This window comes from Vombatus ursinus, unplaced genomic scaffold, assembly GCF_900497805.2.
Source record: "Vombatus ursinus unplaced genomic scaffold, bare-nosed wombat genome assembly UNPS02009994.1, whole genome shotgun sequence".
NCBI lineage: Eukaryota > Metazoa > Chordata > Mammalia > Diprotodontia > Vombatidae > Vombatus > Vombatus ursinus.
The window spans coordinates 7,192,955-7,215,082 of NW_020949772.1; the positions used below are offsets into that span (position 1 = coordinate 7,192,955).

The 22,128-nt window shown below is 50.1% G+C and overlaps 4 protein-coding genes across 8 annotated transcripts in view; 2 read left to right on the forward strand and 2 right to left on the reverse strand.

Moving 5' to 3' along the window:
• The window catches only part of VPS33A (VPS33A, CORVET/HOPS core subunit), a 19,560-nt gene extending 15,945 nt beyond the window's left edge, over window positions 1-3,615 (forward strand). Inside the window, exons 11-13 of one of the 2 annotated variants that reach the window (XM_027853490.1) lie at window positions 459-596; window positions 1,436-1,604; window positions 2,016-3,615. In XM_027853490.1, the coding sequence (XP_027709291.1) occupies window positions 459-596; window positions 1,436-1,604; window positions 2,016-2,197 (489 nt within the window). In that variant the 3' untranslated portion in view covers window positions 2,198-3,615. Of the gene's footprint in view, window positions 1-458; window positions 597-1,435; window positions 1,646-2,015 lie in introns of both variants that reach the window. The other variant, XM_027853491.1, reaches the window with a different exon arrangement.
• LOC114036788 overlaps window positions 1-6,337 on the reverse strand; it is a 17,632-nt gene extending 11,295 nt beyond the window's left edge. For all 3 annotated transcript variants that reach the window (XM_027853493.1, XM_027853494.1, XM_027853492.1), the window contains exon 1: window positions 5,887-6,337. In XM_027853493.1, the coding sequence (XP_027709294.1) occupies window positions 5,887-6,230 (344 nt within the window). In that variant the 5' untranslated portion in view covers window positions 6,231-6,337. The remainder of the gene's footprint in view (window positions 1-5,886) is intronic.
• Window positions 6,338-7,038: 701 nt separating this feature from the next.
• Window positions 7,039-15,166, forward strand: DIABLO (diablo IAP-binding mitochondrial protein). Of its 2 annotated transcripts, XM_027853557.1 has the most exons (7): window positions 7,499-7,581; window positions 9,126-9,246; window positions 9,324-9,379; window positions 11,416-11,547; window positions 12,219-12,329; window positions 12,515-12,611; window positions 14,303-15,166. In XM_027853557.1, the coding sequence occupies exons 2-7, from the start codon at window positions 9,159-9,161 to the stop codon at window positions 14,536-14,538; spliced, it is 720 nt and encodes a 239-aa protein (XP_027709358.1). In that variant the 5' UTR covers window positions 7,499-7,581; window positions 9,126-9,158; the 3' UTR covers window positions 14,539-15,166. The 2 variants fall into 2 exon arrangements, with proteins under 2 accessions (XP_027709357.1, XP_027709358.1); XM_027853556.1 differs by lacking the exon at window positions 9,324-9,379 and having other exon boundaries at window positions 7,039-7,581.
• A 58-nt stretch (window positions 15,167-15,224) lies between these two features.
• On the reverse strand, window positions 15,225-19,909 carry B3GNT4 (UDP-GlcNAc:betaGal beta-1,3-N-acetylglucosaminyltransferase 4). The gene is made up of 2 exons (XM_027853555.1): window positions 19,841-19,909; window positions 15,225-16,746 (listed from the first exon to the last, which is right to left on the reverse strand). Exon 2 carries the CDS (start codon window positions 16,719-16,721, stop codon window positions 15,639-15,641), a length of 1,083 nt encoding a protein of 360 aa, XP_027709356.1. The 5' UTR covers window positions 16,722-16,746; window positions 19,841-19,909; the 3' UTR covers window positions 15,225-15,638.
• Between the last annotated feature and the right edge of the window lie 2,219 nt (window positions 19,910-22,128).

Sequence of the window (22,128 nt, forward strand, 5' to 3'; positions counted from 1 at the left end):
TGTGTGTGTGTGTGTGTGTGTGTGTGTGTGTGTGTGTGTGTGTGTGTTGCATATTAGGGAGCAGTGGACATTTTAAGAATTTTTTTGCAAGTTTCTTTTATGACAAATGCTGCCTTTGCTTTTCTTCTCTTAAAACTATCCTTTCTGTGTTAAGTGTCGCTATTTTTAACTTGGTTTGAATAGACACCCCAAAGCCCCCTTAGGAATATTTTTAAAAGTAAATTTAAAGATGTCTTTAAGAGATAATGAGCCGGCTCGGTATTATAACATGAGCATTTTTGAAACTAGAATGTTGCCCTCCTAAGCTGTCTTGTAAGAGTGCACAAAGCTCCGGTCAGTCTCAGCTCGGGGCACCAGACAGACCTGGACACAACAGATTCGTTGGGATGACTCATTTCATAAAGTAGCATCAACCTCTTTCCTCATCTAGTATCAGTGTAAACACCCTTTTGTTGCAGACCTATGGCTACGAACACATGCTGACCTTAAACAATCTAGAACAAGCTGGATTGCTCAGACCTCAGGCGGGTGGTAGAAACAATTACCCCACAATCAGGAAAACCTTGCGGCTCTGGATGGATGATGTTAACGAGCAGGTGATGGAGCCCCTTCCCCTTGGCCTTGTCTGGTTTATTGATCTGTGCTAAATTGTGATGTTGTTATTTGTATCTGGCTTGTGCCTTGGGACCACATCTAATAGCGAGATTCACCTTCAGTATTTGGAGGTCCTTTAAAAGGCCTTGGAAAGCCAGCCCTCACGTCTGCAGGAGTACATCCTGCATGGCTTCGTTCCCGTTACTGCCCAAGTCAACCCTGAACTGCTAAGCTCGGAGCTGATGGGATCCACAGTCTGAAGGGCCTTGGACACTTACTGGCTGTGTGAAGCTGGACATGTCATTTCACCTCTGTCTGCCTCTGCTTCCTCAGCTGTAAAATGGGGATACTAATAGCGCCTACCTCCTAAGGTTGTTGTGAAGATCAAAGAAAGATACTAATTGTAAAGTATACTTCTTGTCGTTCAGCCATTTCTGTCGTGTCTGATTCTTTGTGACCCCATTTGGGATTTTCTTGGCAGAGATACTGGAGTGGTTTGTCATTTCCTTCTCCAGCATCCTCCAGATGAGGAAACTGAGGCCAACAGGGTTAATGACTTGCTCAGGGTCACACGGCTAGAAGCGTCTGAGGCTGGATTTGAACCCATGAAGATGAGTCTTCCTGACTCTAGACTACTGTGCCATCCAAAACATACTTAATAAATACTTATTCCTTTCTCACTGTTGTCCCATCCCCCTCCCCCCCCCCCCGTATCTGTCATTAGTTTTCATTTTGCTATTTCAAAGCCAAATATAAAAATAGTTTTGGATTATATAGATACAGATAAACAGGAATTAATTCGGTAGGTACTGAGTGTCTCCTTTATGTCACTGTTTAACAGAACCCCAATGACATATCCTATGTCTACAGTGGCTATGCGCCTCTCAGTGTCCGGCTAGCTCAGCTACTTGCTCGACCTGGATGGAGAAGTATTGAGGAAGTCCTGAAGATGCTCCCAGGCCCCCATTTTGAGGAGCGGCAGCAGTTACCAGCAGGATTGCAAAAGAGGCGTGAGTAGCGGATTGCTCTGCCTCTAAGCCATCACGCACAGGTGTCAGAGTGCTGGGTGCCTGCCTCGTGTAACACATCTGCCCAGGGCTCAGGAGTGGTGTCTGAAGCCCTTCTGCAGACTGTTAATGCATAGTTCAAGTACTTTATCTCTGTTAATTACTTTTCACTTCAGGAGTTTTAAGTGACCTAGTAACCTACTCCTAAGTTCCAAATTTGAGGTATTTGATAGGGTCCTCCGTTTCTGATGAAATCTGTTCCCGATCATGTCTGCCTTTCTTTTTGGAATAGTAATGATTTTTCACATTAAGGTTTACAGAGCTGTTATGATATGAATGGTGAAATTGTATAGGGTGGGGAAATAAGAAATGCTGACAATTAAGAGAATAATTTCTAAATGTCTCGATCTTTAGGTCAACAGGGAGAAAACAGAGTAACTTTGGTCTTTTTCCTGGGAGGTGTGACCTATGCGGAAATTGCTGCCCTGAGATTTCTGTCTCAGATGGAAGACGGAGGTACAGAGTATGTCATTGCTACCACTAAACTGATGAACGGGACCAGCTGGATAGAATCTCTGATGGAGAAGCCTTTCTAAATCTGGAACACCAAGCCATCCTTGGCCAGCTGCAGCGAGTGGCAAGAGGCAAGACCTCCAAAGACGCCTCTCAGAAGCAGTTGCTAAAGGAAAGTGAAAAGTAATGAAATAATGGCAGGAGGATGCAGAGTTTATGAAATTACTGTTTATTTCCAGTTCTGCTTTTCTCTGGTGGGTTCTGGAGTTCTTGTCTTATCTCAGAAGGCACAAGAATAACAGGATAATCGGCCTGGGTAAAAGAAACAAAAGACCCACATGTTCTGTGTTTGGGATCCTCAGTAGAGGCCCCATGGAATTGTATTAGGGGGCTCAGTGATGTTTGCTTTGGGCTGGTTCAAGCTCTGAGCCAATGAGAATGAAATAAAAATGGAGACTCCATCCCCTCATCCCTGTGCTGCTCTCCATCTCTCAGCTCTGACCAGGTGCGTCCACTCCGGATGGCTGGGGTAAGTGTGGGCAGGCCAAGGCTGGCCCAAAGGCTGCTGGCCCAGGGAGGTTCTCTGCCTTCCTCTCTCCACTTTGCAGGACCCTCCAGGTATTGCCTTCATGGGTGGCTTCAGAGTCTGCAGCTGCTGCAGTGACTCCTGCTTGGGTCATGGCAGCTCAGAAATGAGACCAGTGTGGTCACACTGAGCAGGGATAGAAGTGGCATTTGTGTATCCCTGAGTGCTTTCAATCTGCCTCCCACCTGTCTCCCTTCCAATATGTGGGAGACCTGAGGGACCTGAGCCCCAGCACCAAGAAAGGGTGATGGTGACTTCCATCCTTGCAGCTCACTGGGGATGCTGGGGCCAAGGCTAGTATCTCTCTCCCAGTGTAGCCTCTGTTACAGAGCACTAACAGCAGACCCTGAAGCAGTGGCATTTAATCCGGACCACCATGTGTTAAAAGCCTTGATTAGAAGAGGAAGGGAGACACTTGAGAAAACTTGGTGTGCCAGAATATCTGGGCACCAAACATTACTCTTTGGTACAGTGAGGCTGAGAAATGTTGTAGGGGGGTTGGGTGAAATAATAGTGATAGGATTAATTTAGTCTTCTGACTTTGTCCTTTTAGGATTGGGAATAAACAACTAAACAATCCTGATTTTAGAAAAAGTCTTTATCCTGTCTTCATTCTCCTGAGATTTGCTTGTGTCCCTCAGCCCCAAAAATCAAATTAAACTTGTTAATTTTAAGATCTCAGGCCTCACCCGATATTTTTGACACGTAGGATTTTAACTTAGAGGTTGGTCACGTCTCTGGACTACGTGTTCTCCTGTTTACAGGCAAGTCACTTGTGCCCAGTGTGCTAACATTCACCCCTTCATCCTATGCTATAAGGAAAGTTAAGTCAGGTTTTAATAAGCCATTCAGTGGAAGACTTAGAAACAGCAACTGCTTCATTCGTGTACAAATAAAAAGCAACTGGTAATTACATATAATGCTCATTTGTGTAAGTTCGTTCAATACTTGGGCAGCTTTTGTCTCTGAGGGGTGTGTTTTCACTGAAAAAAAGGCTGTGAATAGTGCATTTATTCTTGGAAAGGGTGTATTATTTACATCATGTCTGGCCTTCTGTGTAGTTGAGGAGACAGTTGTATTAAACTGAGAGTTCTTTAATGACGATGTCTACATAGGTACACTTTTAGCTTTGTCTACCACTTTGGATGATATCAGAGAATTCAATTCAAGTATTAACTGTAGTTTTCAGGAGAACAAGAGAATGATCCTTGCTCTCCCACTGGCAATGGGACTGAAAGGTGCAAGGATTAACAGTGGCACGTTTAGCTCCTTTGGGATAACTCTGTGGAGGCTTGGGGGCTCCGTGTCTCCTAGTTAGATCTCATCACAGCCCTGTTTGAATTGAAGCAGAGAAAGCACTGATCAGACATCTGTCTTCTGTTGTTCCCACTCTGGGCACTAAGGCCTAACCCTTCACCCGAAGGAAATCCACAGTTGGTGCACTTCAAACAGTTGCACCTGGGGAACACATAGGTGTTCTTTCATCTTTCTAATCATCTCAGTGACTGAAGAAGAACGTCTGGAATACGGACCCCTCACACTGGCTGTCTTGCTTTACTCTCTGAGTGTATTCCATATACACAGTGCCTATACACAGCTACACTCAATAAATGTAATTTGAGAATGATGGAAGGCGACAGGAAAGAGTGCAAGTGCAGAACCGTTGTTTTTTTAGCTGGTAGCCTTGGGAGGCAGGGAGATGTGGTCAGGTGCAGGTCCTTCTGACACATCCTCACGGTGTGTCCAGGAATAAACCCCCTATGCTCAGTCAGTCCACTCCAGGATGATAAATTACATGTTAATTGCCAGTTTGCAAGTGAGCAGCAGGAGTTTCACACCTGGAAGTTCCCCGAAGGTTCAGAGAGAAAAGAGGAACCCAAAGTGGCTGATGGCGTGGGAAGGCAATTTAGAAGGAACTCTTTCCAGCACACTTTGGTGTGAACTTTGGGTCACTAAGTGTTCCTATACCCGAGTTACTCCATTTGTATGAACAGGACAGAGAAGAAGGAAGACTTGGGGAAGGAGCTTGGAAGAGGGTAAAAGAATTCATGGTGAAATGCCTTAAAATGATAAAATTCAAGGGCTATTTTCATAACATCTTTTCGTGCATTGACTTTGCTGTGTGAGCAGATGTCGTGATGTTGTCTTTACTAGAAGCTCAGGCAGGCTGATTTTTTTCCTGTAGAACAGACAGAGAAGCCCTTTGGATGACCAACTCTCTAGAGGAGCAATTACTGCTAACAGGCTTCCTGAAAAACTTGATAATGCTCTGCTCCTGTTTCTGGCCTGGCTGCTGCTGAGGCAATAATTCGATAATAAGAGATCCTGATTACATTAAGGAACCATTTACCCTCTGGATGATGATGCTGAGAAAAGGGTTGATAAGACAACGGAAAGCCTTGTTTCTCCATCCAGCTCATTTGCTTAAAGGTCAAAAAAGATTCTCTACTTTTAAAATATGCTGGTTCCAAACAGAATCACCCCGAACAGCACAAGCTCTTGGATTCTTAGCTTTAATTGTCATGTTTAGGGGATAGCCCTCTCAGCATGGGGTACAGGTGGAGCAGTTAGAAATGGAGGATAGGTCTGTTTCCTGAACCTCTAGTTTCTAAGACCTCTGCACTAGTTTGCCTCCCTCCCAATCTCTGAAGCTCAGACAGGCTCTGAAAGAGCCCTGAATTTGGAGTCAGGACCAGGGGCCAAACCAGCTCTGCCATTTACTATGTGACCTGTGGGCCTCAGTTTCCACATAAGTCGGAAGGCCCTTCCAAATGTAAATCTGTTGATCTCTCATCATTGCAAGCCTCCCGTGTTCTCCCCTCTTTCCAAACAAAAAACAGACACCTTTTCGTTAGGACCCCAGCCTTGGTTTGGGGACCCACCAGCCTCGTGCAATGTAACCTTGGCCAGCAGTGATGAACCCTCCCCCACTTTCCTTGGGCTCGGAGTCAGAGGCTGCCGGTTATATATAGAAGGAACTGTCTGGACCACACCCGGTTGGGTTTGGGTTTTAGAAAACCGAGGCCAGAAAGGGCGGGACGCGCCCCCAAGCGTCCTGCAGGACTAACCCACGCAGAAAGGCGCGCCCTGACACTGGCGGGCGGAGGAGATGGGGGGCGGACCCTCCAGCCCCAGGCCCCTCCTAGCTCACTCCGCCCGAAGCTCCTAGGTTTAGCGCACACTCACCCTCGGGCTGGGCTCCGCTCCCGGACCGACCGGCCCACCAGTGGACCGACGTGGCACTCGGCCGCAGCTGTGCCAGGAGAGTCGGAGGAGAGAACTCTTGCGAAGGAAAGTTCCAGCGTCTGTAGGCTGACCACGAACTCCAGGCTCCGACGAGCAGGTGGGTGGGGGCGAGGGAGGCGAGTGTCTGGGCAGCTGAGGCCAGTGAGCCATCCCCGCCGGGCTGGGCCGAGGAGCGGGGCCGCTACTCCCCAGCAGGAAAGGGTGAGCTGAGCAGCTGCAGCTGCAGCCCCAGCCCCGCGGGCCCCTTCCCAGCTGGGCTGGGCGGCTAGTCCATTAACGTCCATTACCGCATTAAATATGCAGAGAGTGGGGAGCTAATGCTATGGAGCCTGGGCTGGAAATAGCCGACTGCGGGCCCCGGGGGCTCCAGCTCGGTCGGTCCTTTTTCTCTCGCCCCTCCCCGCAGGTCAGATCCGGCCCGCCGCCGGCAGAGTGGGGCCGCGATGCGGCCCTCGTGGGCGGTGCACGTGCTGCGGACGCTGCGGGAGCTGCTCGCCTTCGTGCTGTTCAGTTACACGGTGCTCATCGGGGCGCTGCTGCTCGCCGGCTGGACCACCTACTTCCTGGTGCTGAAGTGACAGCTCCGGGCACCATGGGCCTGGCCGGACCGCCACCCCGACCAGTCCTCCAGCCCCGGGGACCAAGCGCCCGTCCATCCGGCCCAAACTTTCCAACTTCGGCCGCGGGCGGGGAAAGCCACGTGAGAGGGAGAGACCTTCGACCCGCCCCTTTCGAGACGGCCTTCAGCCTCTAACCGGTCCTCCTCTTCCTCCCAGTCCTCGTCCTCCTCCTGGGTCTTATGTCTTTTCCCGGGCGCTTGCCCGGCGGGACCTAGCGCTCCTAGGCGCCTGGGGGGCGGGGTCCGCAGCCGCTAGAGCTCCTCCCCCCTTACACCGCCCCTTGGGGTGGGGCCTAGACCGCGAGTGCTTCTCCTCCCTCCTGGGGGGCGGGGCCTGCAGCTTTGAGAGCCCCTCCCTTTCCACCCCCTTGGGGCGGGGCCTAGGCTGCAAGCGCTTCTCCTCCCCCTCTCCTGGAGGCGGGGCCCGCAGCTGTGAGAGCCCCGCCCCCTCTCACTGCTCCCGGGGGCGGGGCCCATAGCCTCGCGAGCTCTTTCTCTTCTGCGGACTGGAACCCCAAGCAGCGAGAACACCTCCCCAACTCCTGCGGGCGGAGCTCGTAGCCGAGAGAGTGCCTCCTCCCACCTTCCCTAGAGGTGGGGCCCCACAGCCGCTGGTGCTCCTCCACCTTCGATTTCCCTTGGGGGCGGGGCCCACAGACGCGCACGTTCCTCCCCTACGCACCTCCCCCAAGGGAGAGACCTACAGTCGCTCGCGCTTCTCCTTCCCCTCCCTAGGGGCGGGGCCCACAGCCTCACGAGATCCTCTCCTCCCCTTCTCGGGGGTGGGGGGGGCCTGAGCCCTGCGTAGGATTGTATTCCTCCTCTCCTCTTGGGAGGGCGTGACTTAGAAGCCACGCCCCTTCACACGTCATCCTAAAGGCGGGGTCAAGTCGTCTTGTCCTATCAGGTGCTGGAACCAGGCGATCGCATCACTTCCGGCGATCGCTGCCCGGCGTCAGCTGTGGAATGGCGGCTCTGAGGAGCTGGGTTCTCCGCAGCGTCGGCTCATTTTTCAGGTACTGAGGCCGCGCGGGGAGCGCAAGAGGGCGGGGACCAACCGTCACCAGCGCCCCGACCCCCACGAAACTGGGGTCCGGCTCTTTCCTCAGCCCCCTTCTACCCCCTCGGTCCTAGCCCTGGGTCATCCGGTCTGCACAGCCTCGGGCTAGCCCGCCACTTCTAGGAGCTCCCGAGGGGACCCGGTCAGACTTTTGACCTCTAACCCCTGAGCCAGTACGGGCTGTTTTCACCTTGCTTAGAGTGTAAGCTCCTTGAGAGCAGGGGACGGTCTGCATCCCCAGCACTAGCACAATGCCCGGCCACCCAGCTGGAGCTTAATAAATGCTTGTTGAAGGAGTGATGCCGGTGGGAGAGGGCTTGAGGCATTCAGCCTGTAGGCCTCGGGGCCGCACAGCACCGGGATCCCCAGGGGCAGCCTCTGCCGACAAAGACAAGAGGCCCTGGTGGTGCAGTGAGTGGAAACGGCTTTGGGGGTGGAATCGCGACGACCAGGATTCTCCTCCGCCTCCGACCATTCCGGAATGACCCTGGGCAAAACCTCTGTTTCCTCATCTGTAAAATGGGGATGATAATAGAGCACCCATCTTCCATGACTGCTGTGAAATGTATGGAAAGCTCCGTGTTTATTCATCGTGTGTGAAAAGGAGCTTGTTTGTAAGCCCCCTTCTGTGAGTCCCATTCAGTGGCACCGTTCCAGTTAATTTCTGAATCACGTTGGAGATTACGGACTGCTAATAGCCCATTCTCCAAGTCCCAGGCAGCTGGCAGCCGTGAGATCTAATTGAAACTCCTGGGTCACCTGCTGTCAAAGCCAGATTTGTGAGTCACTTGGAGATGCTGCCTCAATAAAAAAGTCACTGGTTCTGTGCAGCTTTTATAACTCAAATTTCTTTAGCTCTCTAGGGTTTACAGAACACTCCCACAACAACCCTGTGTTGTTGGTAGTGCAAGTTTTGTACCATTCATTTTAATGGTGAGGAAGCCAAGGCTTAGGGGGTTGGCTTACTACAAAGCTAGTAAAAGTCCACACTCCAATCCAAGCCTTCTGACTCCTAAGAGTTTTAATATTTGAGGACAGAAAGGGTTCATAGGAGTTGTCAGGTGCTGAAGTGAGCCTGGGGAACCCCTGTAGATCATTGCTTTGGCACCTGTCCTCAGTCCCTGCTGACTCTCACTTTTTAGGTTCTGAGAAGAAAACTTCAGACCTGGCTGGTGTTTATCTAACTTGGGGTCCCCTGGGGTGCCTCTGTTCTTCTTGGTGATTTGCCTATGGCTAGTTTCCACCCCCGGAGATTGCTGGCTTACAATAAATGTTATTCTATCTTGGCAAAATGTCAGGTTCGATCCTTTTTTTGAGTGGCTGTGAACATACTGGACTGATGTTGGCTGGTATTGTTTGGGCAGGGTAGGCAAGGAGGAATGCCTAGCATTTCTTCTCCCTCAAAAAAATAATTCAAAAAACCCCTTTGAAGATTGATTTATCCAAGTTTTTTTCAGATTGGGCTTCTCCTTCATTGTGTTTAACATTTCTGACTTACAGGCAGAGTGTTCCAGTTGTAGCAAAGTTGAGGAGATGCCGTTTCTCAGATTTGGTGGGACCCTGGCACAAAACAGTGGCAGTGGGTTTTGGAGTAACCTTATGTGCAGTTCCTATAGCACAGGTAAAGTACAGTGATATACTTGGGAGTACCTTTAGCGCCTTAAACAAAGCTGCTCAATAAATGTTTGTTGAATTCAGGTTTAGAAGCACTGGCATTGTGGTCTTATGCCTGCGGAGGAAGAGCCTCCTTTGCAGTAAGTTTTGACTTAAACATTTTGAGATCTCTGAACATTTTTTTTAAATACAATAGCAAGATAAAATTAGTCATATGTATTTTCGTCATAATCTCTAATGGTTTATAATGGTTCTAATGGCTATAACCTTTATGCTAGAGTTTCTGACATGCATATTCTCAGTACTTGACCTCTCAGGCTATAATCCATTATCTTGTAAGTTACCTTTAGTTTTCAAACAATCTTTCAAACGTCCTGGTATTGTTACTGGCCTACTACAAAAAGTTTCCTGACTGGTCTCCTTGCCTCCAGTTGTCATAGCCACACTCCTTCCCCTTCTTCACACTACCATTACCCTACCCATAACATATTGATAGAATGTAAGCTTTCTGATGGTAAGGATTCTTTTATTTTTAGCTCTTTCTTCCTAGTGGCTAGCACAGTGCTTGGCCCATAGGCATTTTATAAATGTTTGTGGACCGATTGGTTGGTCTACTTGAGAACCTGTAGTGGTGCTTTCTTGTCTGTGTAATTCAGTCCAAATTCTTACTGGAATTCAAGGCCTTTCAGTCTAGTTCCATACCACGCCCTGTCCAACTTGATCTCTCAGTACTTCCCAACATGAACCCTGTTTTCTAGGCTGGGTTGTCTCATCACTGACACCTTAACACACCAAGTTGATTCTGGCTCTCCTTCCTGCCCATCTGAGATCTACCAATCATTCCAGGCCCAGCTCAAGGCCAGGCCCTCCACAACACCTTCCCCCAGTAACTACAATCAATATTGAGTGACCTTTGAGCCCTTGTTTATACTGGTGCAGTGCTTTCTTAGTTTGTGGTGTTTTGTGTGTATAAGCCATACTTCCTCAACAAAATTGAAGGCAGATGGGGCTGCATGTCTTTTTTCCACCCTTCCCAAAGTAGTAGTTCAGATGGTGTTGGAAGTACCACCAATACTTGCTGAATAGAATGGTACCCATGTCATACAGTAAAGCAGTTTTTATTTCCAAACCAAGGGTTTCGTGTTTCAGTTCCATGAGATTCCTGAGAAATCAGGTGCCATCGAGGGGGCTTGACCTCTAAAAGGCCAGAATACGTATTATGACTACTTTCATCAGCCACTTCTAAGTAGTTACACTAAAAATAGCAAAGGAGAAACATGTTAAGGACAAGGCAAAACCAAGTGGAACACAAAGCAGGCCCAGAAGAGCAACTGTTCAGTCTGGAAGGCAGACCCAATTAGCTACAGCCGGGTCCAGCTGTTACCAGTGTTTAACTAAAGCTGGTTGTTTGTCTTTCTCTCCAGTGTGAGGAGAGGGGATTATTTGGTAGTTGGAGGGGAGGGGGTTTGGAAAGGCAGTGACCACTTACAGGCCTGGCGCTACTACTGATCAATTCAAAGCTTTGATCTGCTCTATTTCCAACCTGGGCTAGTTCACTCCTCCTTAGGCCCTCCACCCCACCAGGTTTCAGGGGCTCACCATGTTGGTGCCAGACTTAGTATGGTCACCAGGTTGGCTTCGTCCACTGTCTCTGAACTCCTGACCTCAAAAAATCACCAGCCTCAGCCTCAGCCTCAGCCTCAGCCTCAGCCTCCCTGGTGGCAGGGATTACAAGCCTATGCTGCCATGTATGGCAAGAGAGGATTTTTTTTTTTAACCTGGTGGACCAAGGTCAAAGTAAAATGTTTTCCCTCAAATGGTTAATTTAGCTTGGAGCTTCTGTGGTGTCTCTAACTTTGTATCATTGTCTATGAAGTATGTGTGTGTATATACACACATAAAATAACTTTGCATGTTATCACTTGCTTATTGCTTATATGACTGCTTTTTTTTTTTTTTAATCAGAAAAACACTCTGATTCCTTATTCAGGGAGAGTCACCTTAAGGGAAGGGAAGAGTTTGCTTCTTGTGTCCTAGGGTTTTTGTGTGGAGTGCTGCCGTGTGGCGGCTTTGAGGGCCAGTCTTTAAATGGATTTGACCTCTACTGTCTTTGCTGTCTTCTGGGCAAGAGTTTGAGCAGACACCTGCCCTTAAATGCAAACACTTTGTTTTTCAGAAGACAGAGACCCACTCTCTTAGTAATGAAGCACTGATGAAGAGGGCAGTTTCTATGGTGACTGACAGCACCTCCACCTTTCTCTCACAAACCACATATGCATTGATTGAAGCCATCACAGAGTACACTAGGGTAAGTTCGTCCTCAACCGGGCTATTTCCAACCATCTAAATCTGTGAGATAAAGACTTAGCATGGATTAGCAAAATGGAAAGATGTTTATGTCTTCTTTTGGCCATCAATGTCAACTGTGTTGTCCTATATGGTTAGCAAGCAAGGATTAATGTTGCCAGCTCTGCATTTTCCCTGCCGTAGTGAAGCAGCATCTCAGTGGAGTCTGGAGATTGGAAGTAGGAATGAGGATGAGGAAGAAAAGCTCAGGGCCTAGATTAGCCATTAATTGGCTCTTGGAAAACCCTGTAATTGACTCCAGAAGACCAAGCTATTTCTTGCACATACCAAGAGGATGAAAGTCTCTAGAGAAAGATGGGATTTGGTTGCTCGGCTTTAAACCCAGGAGAACTCTGTAGGTACTGCCTTAGGCCTTGTCCCAGTGGCTCTGAAGCTGTCCATTGGCTTCCTCTTTAGAGAAAACTTTCCAGTACTTGGCCCTCAGCACAAGGGCAGCTTCTTGTAGGCAGGAACCATTTCATTTTTGGCTTTGTGTCCCAGGTGCTTCACTCAGAGTTTTCCCCTCATTAGACACTCAGTGAATTTTTTTTTTTTTAAATCACCCAGTTCCAGTCTGTTGACTGGAAAAGTTGAGACCTTTCCTTTTAAACCAACTCATCTCTTTTCTTGCAGGCAGTTTATACATTAGTGTCTCTGTACCGACAATACTCAAGCTTGCTTGGGAAAATGAATTCTCAAGAGGAAGATGCAGTGTGGCAGGTGATCATAGGAGCCAGGGTTGAGGTAAAAAACAGACCAACCCCAAACTAATTAGTAGTTGTCACCACTTCATTTCATCCAGGAAACAAACTGTGAAATTGTTACCTCACCACTAACTTCCCAATAAAACACTGTCCTCTTAAGGAAGCCACTTCTACTGGCTTCGACCTTTCTGCTCTTCCTGGTCGAAATGCTTTCTTTAAATTCAGGTGTCTTCAAAACAAGAAGAGTACTTAAAGCTAGAAACGACTTGGATGACCGCCGTCAGTCTGTCTGAGATGGCAGCAGAAGCAGCCTACCAGACAGGTATGCCCAGCAGCTGGCAAAGGCCAGTCACTCAGGTGGGATTCCCAGACGCCCCCACCCTTCCTCAGCCAGGACAGGCAAGTTGTCAGTGAAGCTTGGAGTCTGGCAGCTCCGTCCTCTGAGCATGCAGCGACAGGAGCCTGCCGGCGTAATGGGAAACCTGGCTGCTGCCTCCCCTCTGGCACGGAGCCTTCCCGACAGCCTGAGAGCGTAGCGGAGAGCTGTCTCCTGCCAGGGAGAGAGCATCACCTGACCATTCATAGATTGTCAAGTTCATACAGAACCCCACGAAGGAAAAGGAAAGAGGGTCACACAGTAAGTTAGTGGCAGAATCAAGGCCCAAGGCCCCGAGTGCCATCCCAGGTGAATTCTTTCAGCAGCTCTGAGGCTCTTGTGTTTAAGCAAGGCCCTTTGGTCTCAGGCAGGATGAGGTGGAGGAGCTAAGAATTGAGTTCTAGTGAGGAACATCCTGTCCTTCCCTGGATACTGCCGGGAGGAGCGATCACGGCTAGAGCTGGGACGGGAGCTAGGTAGTCAGACAGGAGGAGCTCAGCGACCAGGCCCAGGCAGTCTGGAGGACGGCCACACGTGACATTGGAGCTTAGAGATGACCGAGGCCGGCCCTCTTCTCTTATGGGGCAGGAAACTGAGGTCTGGAGAGGGGAAGGGATTTGCCCTGGATCACGTAACTACTTGGTAACAGCTCCTTCCAGTATTCTTCTGTGGGAACAACTCGAACTTTGTTGTGAGAGGCAGGATGGCCTCGTGGGAAGAGCATCAGACTCAGATTCCGAGGCCTTACTTTGTCCCTCTGAGGCTTGTCCTGGAGTCACTTAATGTCTCAGAGCTTGTTTTCTCACCCATTAACCCCCACTGCTGCTAAGAACTCACATTCCTAGAGTACTTTGTCTACAGAGAGCTTTCTTCACAACATAGTCATGCAAGGATTATTATCCCCATTTTGCAAGTATGAAAACTGAGGCGCAGGTTGACGATAGTTTTAATGGTACAAGGCAATAAGTGAGTCTGAACCTTAGCCAGTCTACAGATTGACATCAGGGGGAGCCCTTAAGGCGACATTAACAAGTGTGGCAGGAGCCTTGAGTTTGGTTTTGTTTTCTTTTAAAGGCAATTGGGGTTAAGTGACTTGCCCAGGGTCACACAGCTAGTAAGTGACAAGTGTTTGAACTCAGGTCCTCCCGACTTCAGGGCCAGTACTCCATCCACTGCACTACCTAGCTGCCTGAGCCTTGAGGTTCTAAGGGGGGGCAGTTTCTACTATGCCTGCAGAGGGGCTGGAGGAAGATGCCAATGTCTTCATTTATAGGGAAGTGCCTTGATTGTTAATGCAGAATAGCTGTGGAAGGAGGAGGCCAGTTTGCTGAGCCTCTGGTGTCTGTAAGCCAGGCAGCCCCCTGGTAAGGAGGGGCTCAGGGTCCTGGCCACCTGGCTGGGCCACCCCCCTACTCCCCCAGGCCACAAGCAGCATGGAGAACTAGTGTTCCAGGGGAATTCAAGAACTCGAGTGCACAGATATAGTCCCAGCTCCTAAACAAAACTCTTTGGCCTTGTTGGGGCTCCCACGGTTTTATGTTCAGTTTTCACCTGGAAGCCTTACCTGCTTATGGGCTGACCTGGCATGTCCCATCTTCCCTGCTGCTGCTGACTTAAGTTGTTCGATCTGTTTCCAGGTGCTGATCAGGCTTCAGTCACGGCTCGAAATCACGTTCAGCTGGTGAAGACTCAAGTTCAGGAAGTGCGCCAGCTCTCCCACACAGCTGAGACCAAGTTGGCCGAGGCCCAGACCGAAGAGCTGCGCCTCAACCGCCTAGAGAAGCCGGAAGAAGGGGGCTCCCCCCAGGGCCCAAGCACCGGGGGATCTGTGCTGGCAGAGCATGAAGAAGAGGCCTACTTGCGAGAGGACTGAGGAGGCCTGTCCCGGAGCCACTAATACTGTGAATATGGTTACCTAGATTGCCTTGGAAAAGAGAATTAGACAGGAGCAGAAGCTGGGCTGGAGGCTAACACAGAGTGATCCCATTCCTGAGTTAGGCAGCAGGTTCCAAGCTCTGGGAGCCCCAGAGATCCCATACACCTCACCCCGTATTTGAGTGGTGAAATGGGAATTGTTCATGGCCACCCAGCTCTAAGTCATGAAAGCTGCGCCCAGCAGCCCTCTCAGGCTCCTCTAGCTGCCTTTTCCTGGAGAGAGGCTCAGGCTTCCTCAATCACCTGGGGGCAAGGAACACAGCCCTCTTACCAGTAATTTAAGTAGTTAAGTTAGCCTCCCTTTTCAACCCTAGTCAGGTTTTCAAATGTAAGTTATTTAAGCGTTGGTTCCCTCTTGTGGGATGTGAATTGGGGAGGGGGGTCCTGTTTGTAGTATTTGTTTTTTAAAAGTTCATGCCCTCTTTGACCTGTCTTACCTTTAGTCTGAGCATGGCTAAGATAAGTGCCTGGCCTGGCCCTGCAAGGAGGTCTGGCTGCACAGCTGGGGAAGGTACTTCATGAAACGTGTTTGTACTCGGCGTGAAACAGGAGTCACTTATATGAAACTCTCCTTGCCTTGTGTTGCTTTGTGTCCTTTTACTAGTCTCTTCTGTTTTTGTATTGCCCCCCCCCCCCCAAAAGAGGTACTTTTCCTTGCATGTTTAAGGTACTAGGGAGGTTTTTCTGCAGGGAATGAAGCTAGCCAGTATTATCCCATACCCAGGTCTGTAGAAAAGCCACTCACTACCTGGAGTCCACTTGTTTCTTTTAAAAACTTCTGCTTTGGTAGAGAAGATGGAGCTTGCTTGAGTGGGGCTACCAACCCCACTGCACACTCTCCCATCCATTAGCCAGGCTCTTTTTGTGTATTTTTTTAATCAAAGTTAATCTGTGGGACTACAGTTTAGGACATAATTTTCCACCAAGCTACATTAGTTTAAAAGCTCTCTGTTTTCTTAGCCTTTTTAGAAAGTAACCAATAGCTAAGTCCCCTACCAGCCTCTGAACACTACCGGTCTGGACCTGTCAGGCACTCCCTTAGCCAGGCTGTTGGGCCAGGGCGGGAAGGGCAGCACAGCGTAGGCCCTCATCCTTCACCAGAGCCCACATAGTCCACATCTCCAAGGGACTGAGACGGTGCACCAGCAGCAGCCCCTTGTACAGACATGGGTCGAGGGGGTCCAGGGGTCGTCGAATCCCAAAGGTCTTGAATGCTGCATGGTGGGTTGGCTTCACTCCCAGTTTCTGCAAGCACATACCCACAAAAACATCATCAATGGGAAATAAGTCCACCTCCTCCGCTGCAGCCTGGAGCCCTCGAACTGTGGCCTGCGACATCACATATCCCCCACCTCCAGCATAGGGTGGGTAGTGCTGAGCGTGGTACATGGAGGGGGGGATGAAGTACTTGACCCTGGTGTTCCTGTTAGGAAGGGCTTCTCTAATCACATCCCCTACAAAGAGATCCTGGGTGGGGTCTTGCCCTTCTAGGAACTCCAGGACATTGGGCACGTGGACAAAGACGTCATCATCCCCTTTGAGGACAAACTGGGCCTGTGGGCAGCTGGCGGCCAGCCACCTTTGGAGATGAAGCTCCTTCAGAGTCAAGTTAAAAAAGTCTTCAGTAAAGTTCCACTGTAAAATGTCATCAAACTCCTGACTCTCGTAAACCAACAACTGAGGGGGTGGGGAAGTTCCCCCAACTCCCAAGAGAAATACCAGTTTTAGCTGCTGCCCCCCATGCAGGGCACTGACCCGGCCCCAGGTGCTGCGGATGGCTGCTCGGCGGTCCACATGAGCAGGCAATGATTTAATTGCCAGCAGGAGGAAGGTGTCAGCAGGGCAGCCCGTGGGCTGTAATAGGGTAGAGAAGTTCCGGCAGTGTTTATAGGTCAGGAAGAGGCGGTGACGGACAGGCAGGACTGTGGATGCATTGATGGATTCAGAGTTGGGCAGACACAGGCTTCGATGGGACACTGCAGGTGCCCAGAAGGGATGCCTTACCACAGGGCCCCCTACTACCTGCTGTGCTGGCTTGGCCTCCCTCTTCAAAAAGAGGAGACATGTGAAGAGTGTCACTGACAGACTGTAAAGGGCAAGCCAACCAAGTCTCGGGGACATCTCGAGGCCCAAATGGCCCTCAACCCTGCAGAGAGAGGAGAGCTTTATGAGCAAGGAAGGCAACTGGGCTCGCTGACTTATAAAAAATTCCCTCAGTGCCATGAAGGGTACTCCAAAAAAATGCAGAAAATAATGAGAAATGCCCTATTGGGTCTGTCAGCCTATTCTACACCAGGGATAGGGAACAAATTATTTTATTTTGTTTTTTATCTTAATTTTATTTTGTGCCCATTATGTTCAATTTTTTTATGATTTGTTTTGTGAAGTTTGGATTCAGTCAAAGGGCCAAACTTAAGGTCCAAGAGGGCCACAGGTGGCCTCCAGGCCACAGGTTCCCCACCCCTGCTACACTGAGAGCCTAGCTTGGAGCTGCAAGCTCTAAACATTATGTTGTTGACTTCAGGAGGTTGAAACTGTAACCAGAAGATCCTCTTTGGCAAAAGTAGGCACTCCAGAAATGTTTATTGAATTAACTTCCCTTAATAACCCCTAGTGGATCTGCTTCCATCTGGATGGTCTCTGATGGCTAATGAAATTCTTTAAAGCTTATTCCCCACTGAGACTTTAAGGAAGTGTTTCATTTCCTAACTTAAAACTTGTTCCTTTTAGACCTGAAAGGAAATCTTGTAGATCTTGTTTTTGGTATATGAATTCATGTTTAACTTGGCCTTTGTGATTTTGGAGACTTGGATTACGGTCAGCTCTCAGCCTCAGGCTTTGACCAGAACTGAGTCCTGGTCTTTATTTAATGGAAAGCATTTTCCTGACCCGACCTTTGTATGAGTTGCTGCAGGCTGGGTTAGGGCTGAGGTGCAGTGGCCTTAGATGGATGGACGGATGAGACAATTCTGAGTTCTAGTCCTAACTTTTGCTTGGCTGTAAGTCCAAATCAAATTCCTTTCTATCGTAGCTGCTGTAAACACAAAACCAAGAAATTAAACTATAGCCGGTTGTCTAGGGGCACTGTCTGAAGAGCTCTGAGCTTCCCAAGGAGAAAAATTCTATTGGCCCCAAGCAGAGTCTGTTAGAAAAATCACAGACCTATTTTACTTGGAATGCAATTCACTCCATTCATACTCCATCTCCTAATCCAAGTATTTTCACTGGCCGGCCCCCATGCCTAGAATTCTCTCCTTCCTCAGCCTCTTCAAGTCCCAGCTAAAATCCTATCTTCTACAAGAAGCCTTTGCTGATTTCCCCTTAATGTGTAGAGCTGTCCCTCTGTTGACTATTTTATCCTGTACATATCTTGTATCTACATAGTTGTTAATATGTTGTCTGGGGCTGCCTTTTGCCATTCTTTGTATCCCCAGCACTTAGAACAGTGCCTGGCCCATAGGAGGTGCTTCATAAATGTTTATTGACTGACTCTCCCAGTTAAGTCATCTTCTCAGATTTGGAAAAGGCAAAATACATCAGGTCAATTCCTTCGACAAATATTGGAAAAACATGGGCCCTATGCAAGGTGTAGTAGAGGCAGGGAAATGAATAGGCCTCAGGCCCCCATACCCAAGTTACACTGAGTGATAGAAACAAGTCACAGAGGAACTGGAGGGTGGAAGGGAGGGAGGGACCGGAGAAAGAGATCCACAGACTGGGAAAGGCTTCACAAAGGCCGCCTTTTTACTGACCCTTGAAAGACAGTGGGCTTTTGATGGGCAGAGACTGGGGGAGGGGAAGGGGGAGCAGTTCCAGCAGAAGAAATAGGAGCAAAAGTCGGGAGAAGAGGATACCCGAGGCAATTCAACTCAACCAACATTTATCAAATACCTTCTCTGCAAGGGCATGGGGCTTCAGAGATGAAAAATGAAACAGTCCCTGCAGGCTACAGCTTTAATGGCTAATCTGATCTAGACCGAAGCAGAAGCAGAGAATTCTCCTTAAAAGATGCCACTGAACGGGCTGAAGCCCCCTCGTGTGGAGTGAAGAAGAGTGTATATTACTGAGGGCTGACCACCCGTGTCCACCTCGCCAGACAGCGGGACTTGTTCTCCCGTAATGGCCCAGAGCTGCCCCGCTGCCACTCAGGAGGCCGGCAGGACCCAGGCACGAAAGGCCGGAAGGGATCCGGGGGCGGCGCCAAGGGCCTGAGATGCTTACTACTTGGGCAAATCTCTTAACCTTTCGGGCCTCAGTTTCCTCATCTGTAAAATGAGGGGACTTGGCGTAGCTGGTTTCTGAGGTTTTTTTGCAGCTCCAGGGATCTGTTGCAACTTCTCATCTTACAGAGAAGGAAAGAGAGGCCCGGAGAGCTGGAGCAACTTGATAAGGTCCCCGACTCCAAACCCTGCGCTCTCCACAGAAACCACAGGCTTTGGAAGTTCTGGGGTGGGGAATGACTTTCGTTGTCTTGCTTCCGTTCAGAAAGAGGAGCGAGAAGAAAGCCTGAGCCCCCCACCCCCACACACACCCCCGGGGGCTGGAAGAAAAGGGAGGAGGGGTCGGGTGCCGCAGGGCTCCAGTACCCACCGCAGGAGGCGAGAAACCCCGGCAGGCCCCGGAGGGCCTCGTTCCAATCGCCCCCCTCTCCTTCCAGAGCTTCCGCTGAGCACCTGCCCTGAGAATGCTCTCCCGGAGTCCCCGTGCTCGCAAACTAAAAGCCCATTCACCTGGCCACTCGGCGGGGTGAGCCTCCCAAGGCTCGGGCTAACTCCTCAGCCTCTGGGAGTCCCCGCTGGCAAAGGGACAAGGCCCCCGGAAGAGAAGGGGCCCCTGCCCCGGCCCCGGCCCATTCATCAGACGGGCCAAAGAGAACAAAAGCTCGGGCTGCCAGAGATCAAACCCCTGCCGGAGCCCTCCCCCGCTGAAGGCTGGGGCCTTCCGTGGGGCCCAGGCAGCCCCGCTGCCCGGGACCCCCAGAAGGGGGGGGGACGCGCGGACGATGTCAGCCTCGCTGCTGCTTCTGGGGGCTCCGCGCGCAGCGGGAGGTGAGGGGGGTGACAGTCATTCCCCTCACCCCCATCCCCGGGCTTCCCAGAGCAGCCCTGACGCCTGGGGAGGGCGAGGAGCCGGCCCCGGGATCGCCCACCCTGTCGTCGCGGCCGAGGGTGGCAGGAGAGCCCCGGGAGCCCTCCTTCCCCGACCACCCCACACCACTGCCCTGGCGCCCCGCGCCCTACCTGGCCTGAAGCTCATGCGCTTGCCGGGCCCCTCTGCGGGCGAAGAGAGGAGGGCGGGAAGCGAGTCCGCTAAGGGATTCCCCCGCCCCAGGGGAGGGGGGCGGGGCCAATGAGCGTGCACAGAGCCCGGCCAGGGTCGCCACGGCAACACGCGGGGCACAACGTCCCCCCTCAGAGCCGAGGCTCGGAAGCGACCTGCCCCCCAGCCCTCGAGCCCAAGGAGGGCTCACGCACCTGAGCAGGGGCTCGGGTCGCCCGCGCGGACACTTGCTGGGGCTTCGAGAGTGCGGCAAAGCCCGGAGTCTGGAGCCCAGGTGCGCGGCCCTTGGGCTTATGCAGGGTCGGGGCGAGGCTTGTGCTCACCTCCCATTGGCCCCCTCCCCGGCCACTCTCGGGAAGGCCCAACCCAGGGGGTCTCTTGGGGCCAAGTCCTGGGAAGCGGGCTGCAAAGCGCTCATTGAGCGCAATCCAGGAGCAATCCCGGAGCCGAGAGAGGAGGTGTCCCAGGTAAAGAGGGAGGCAACGTCCCTCCGCTGTAGCGCAAAGAACTCGAGGTTTGGGCAGGTCCCTCAATCTCTCCGAGTCTCAGTTTCTTCATCTGTAAGTAGTGCGAATTGAATCCCAAGTGTCAGTGTTGGGAAAATGCAACTACAGCATCAGGACGTCACCTGCGGAGGCTACGTACTGCGTCCGCCAGCACTGTTACCTGGGCTCCAAGTCGTGCCACACGCAGCTGAAGAAACGAAAGATGCTTCTTAACTGCAGAAGCAACTGCTCCCCACCCCCAGCCCTGGCCCAGGTTCATTCATTCGACCAGCATCTGATCAAGTGCCCCACTATGTGTTGAGCTCTGTCCTAGCCTCTGAGATTAAATAGACAAAAATGGTTTACCTTATGTCTGGGCTGCCCTCCAGGCAGAACTTCAAGGCTCAGCACAAACACCCCCTACGCCACCTTTGCACATCCCTTCAAGACTAGCCATGCTGATAATACCGGCCCTGGAGTCAGGAGGGACCCGGGTGCGAATCCAGCCTCGGACACTTACTAGCTGTGTGACCCTGAGCAAGTCACTTAACCCCGATTGCCTCAAAAAGAAGAACAACAACACTTTGGCTAATATGGAAATATGTTTTGCTTCATTTCACATGTGTAATGATATCGTAGACTGCTTACCTTCTCAAAGGATGGGAGAGGGGCAGAAGAAAGGGAGAGAATTTGGAACTCAAAAATGTCAACATTTTTTACATGTAATTGGGAAATAAATATAAATTAAATATATATTAAAATCTTTAAAAATGACGATCTTTCCAGCCCAGTGCCCTCAGATATCGTCCTGCGCAGCAGCCCCTGTAGGGATGCAGCCTGGTAACTGATTCCGCTGATGCTCTAGCCGAAGCTGCTGAAAACCCAAGAAGGTTAGTTCTAGTTACCAAAATCCTCGGTGCTGTCAAACGCGTCAGGACTAGAGAATATTTTCGATAGAAATGCCATTAGAGACAATACCAGCTTCTCAGACTTGGAGCTGGAACCTTCCCTAGGTGTTTTCTTCTCCATTAGAATGTGAGACAATAAAAAGCAGGGACTGTCTTTTCTGTTTGTATCTTCAGCGCTCAGTCCAGTGCTTTGCATGTAGCACTCAACAAATGCTTCATTCATTCTTTCCTTCATAGTACTTGATAATATTGATTGCTTGAATCACGGGGTCAAAGGGTATGAAGAGCTTAGTAACTTACATCATTTCAAATTGATTTGCGGAACAGCTGTACCAATTCTATACCCATATAGCTACAGGAATCCCTTTCTGGCCCCTTCAGTTTTTCTGGGCACTAGCAATTGGTGTTGGCAACCCCATGGATAACAATTCCTTTTGAATGCAAAAGGGCTATCTTGTGTTAACTCTCCTGGGTGGTTACCTGAAGGGGATTCTGGTAGATTAAAATCTTAATGCGCAAAGAATAGGCATATATTTGGAGGTTTTCCAGCACTGGGGGAGGGGGGGCACTGTGGCATAATGAAACAAATGTGTGATTAAATAGAAGGTTAGGAGGAGAGATTTCCTAGAGTGCTATAGATTCTGGGCTGTGTCTCTTCTCCCAAATCTCTCTCTTCTATCCCCCATGTGCCTATCTCTCAAAGCATTCAGCTCTCTGTATTTTTTTTTATTTGGTACTTTATTTTCCCCCAATTACATGTAAAAACAATTTTCAACATTTGTTTTTTAAAATTGAATTCTAAATTCTTTCCCTTCCTCCCCATGCCCCTCATTGAGAAGGCAAGCAATTTCATGT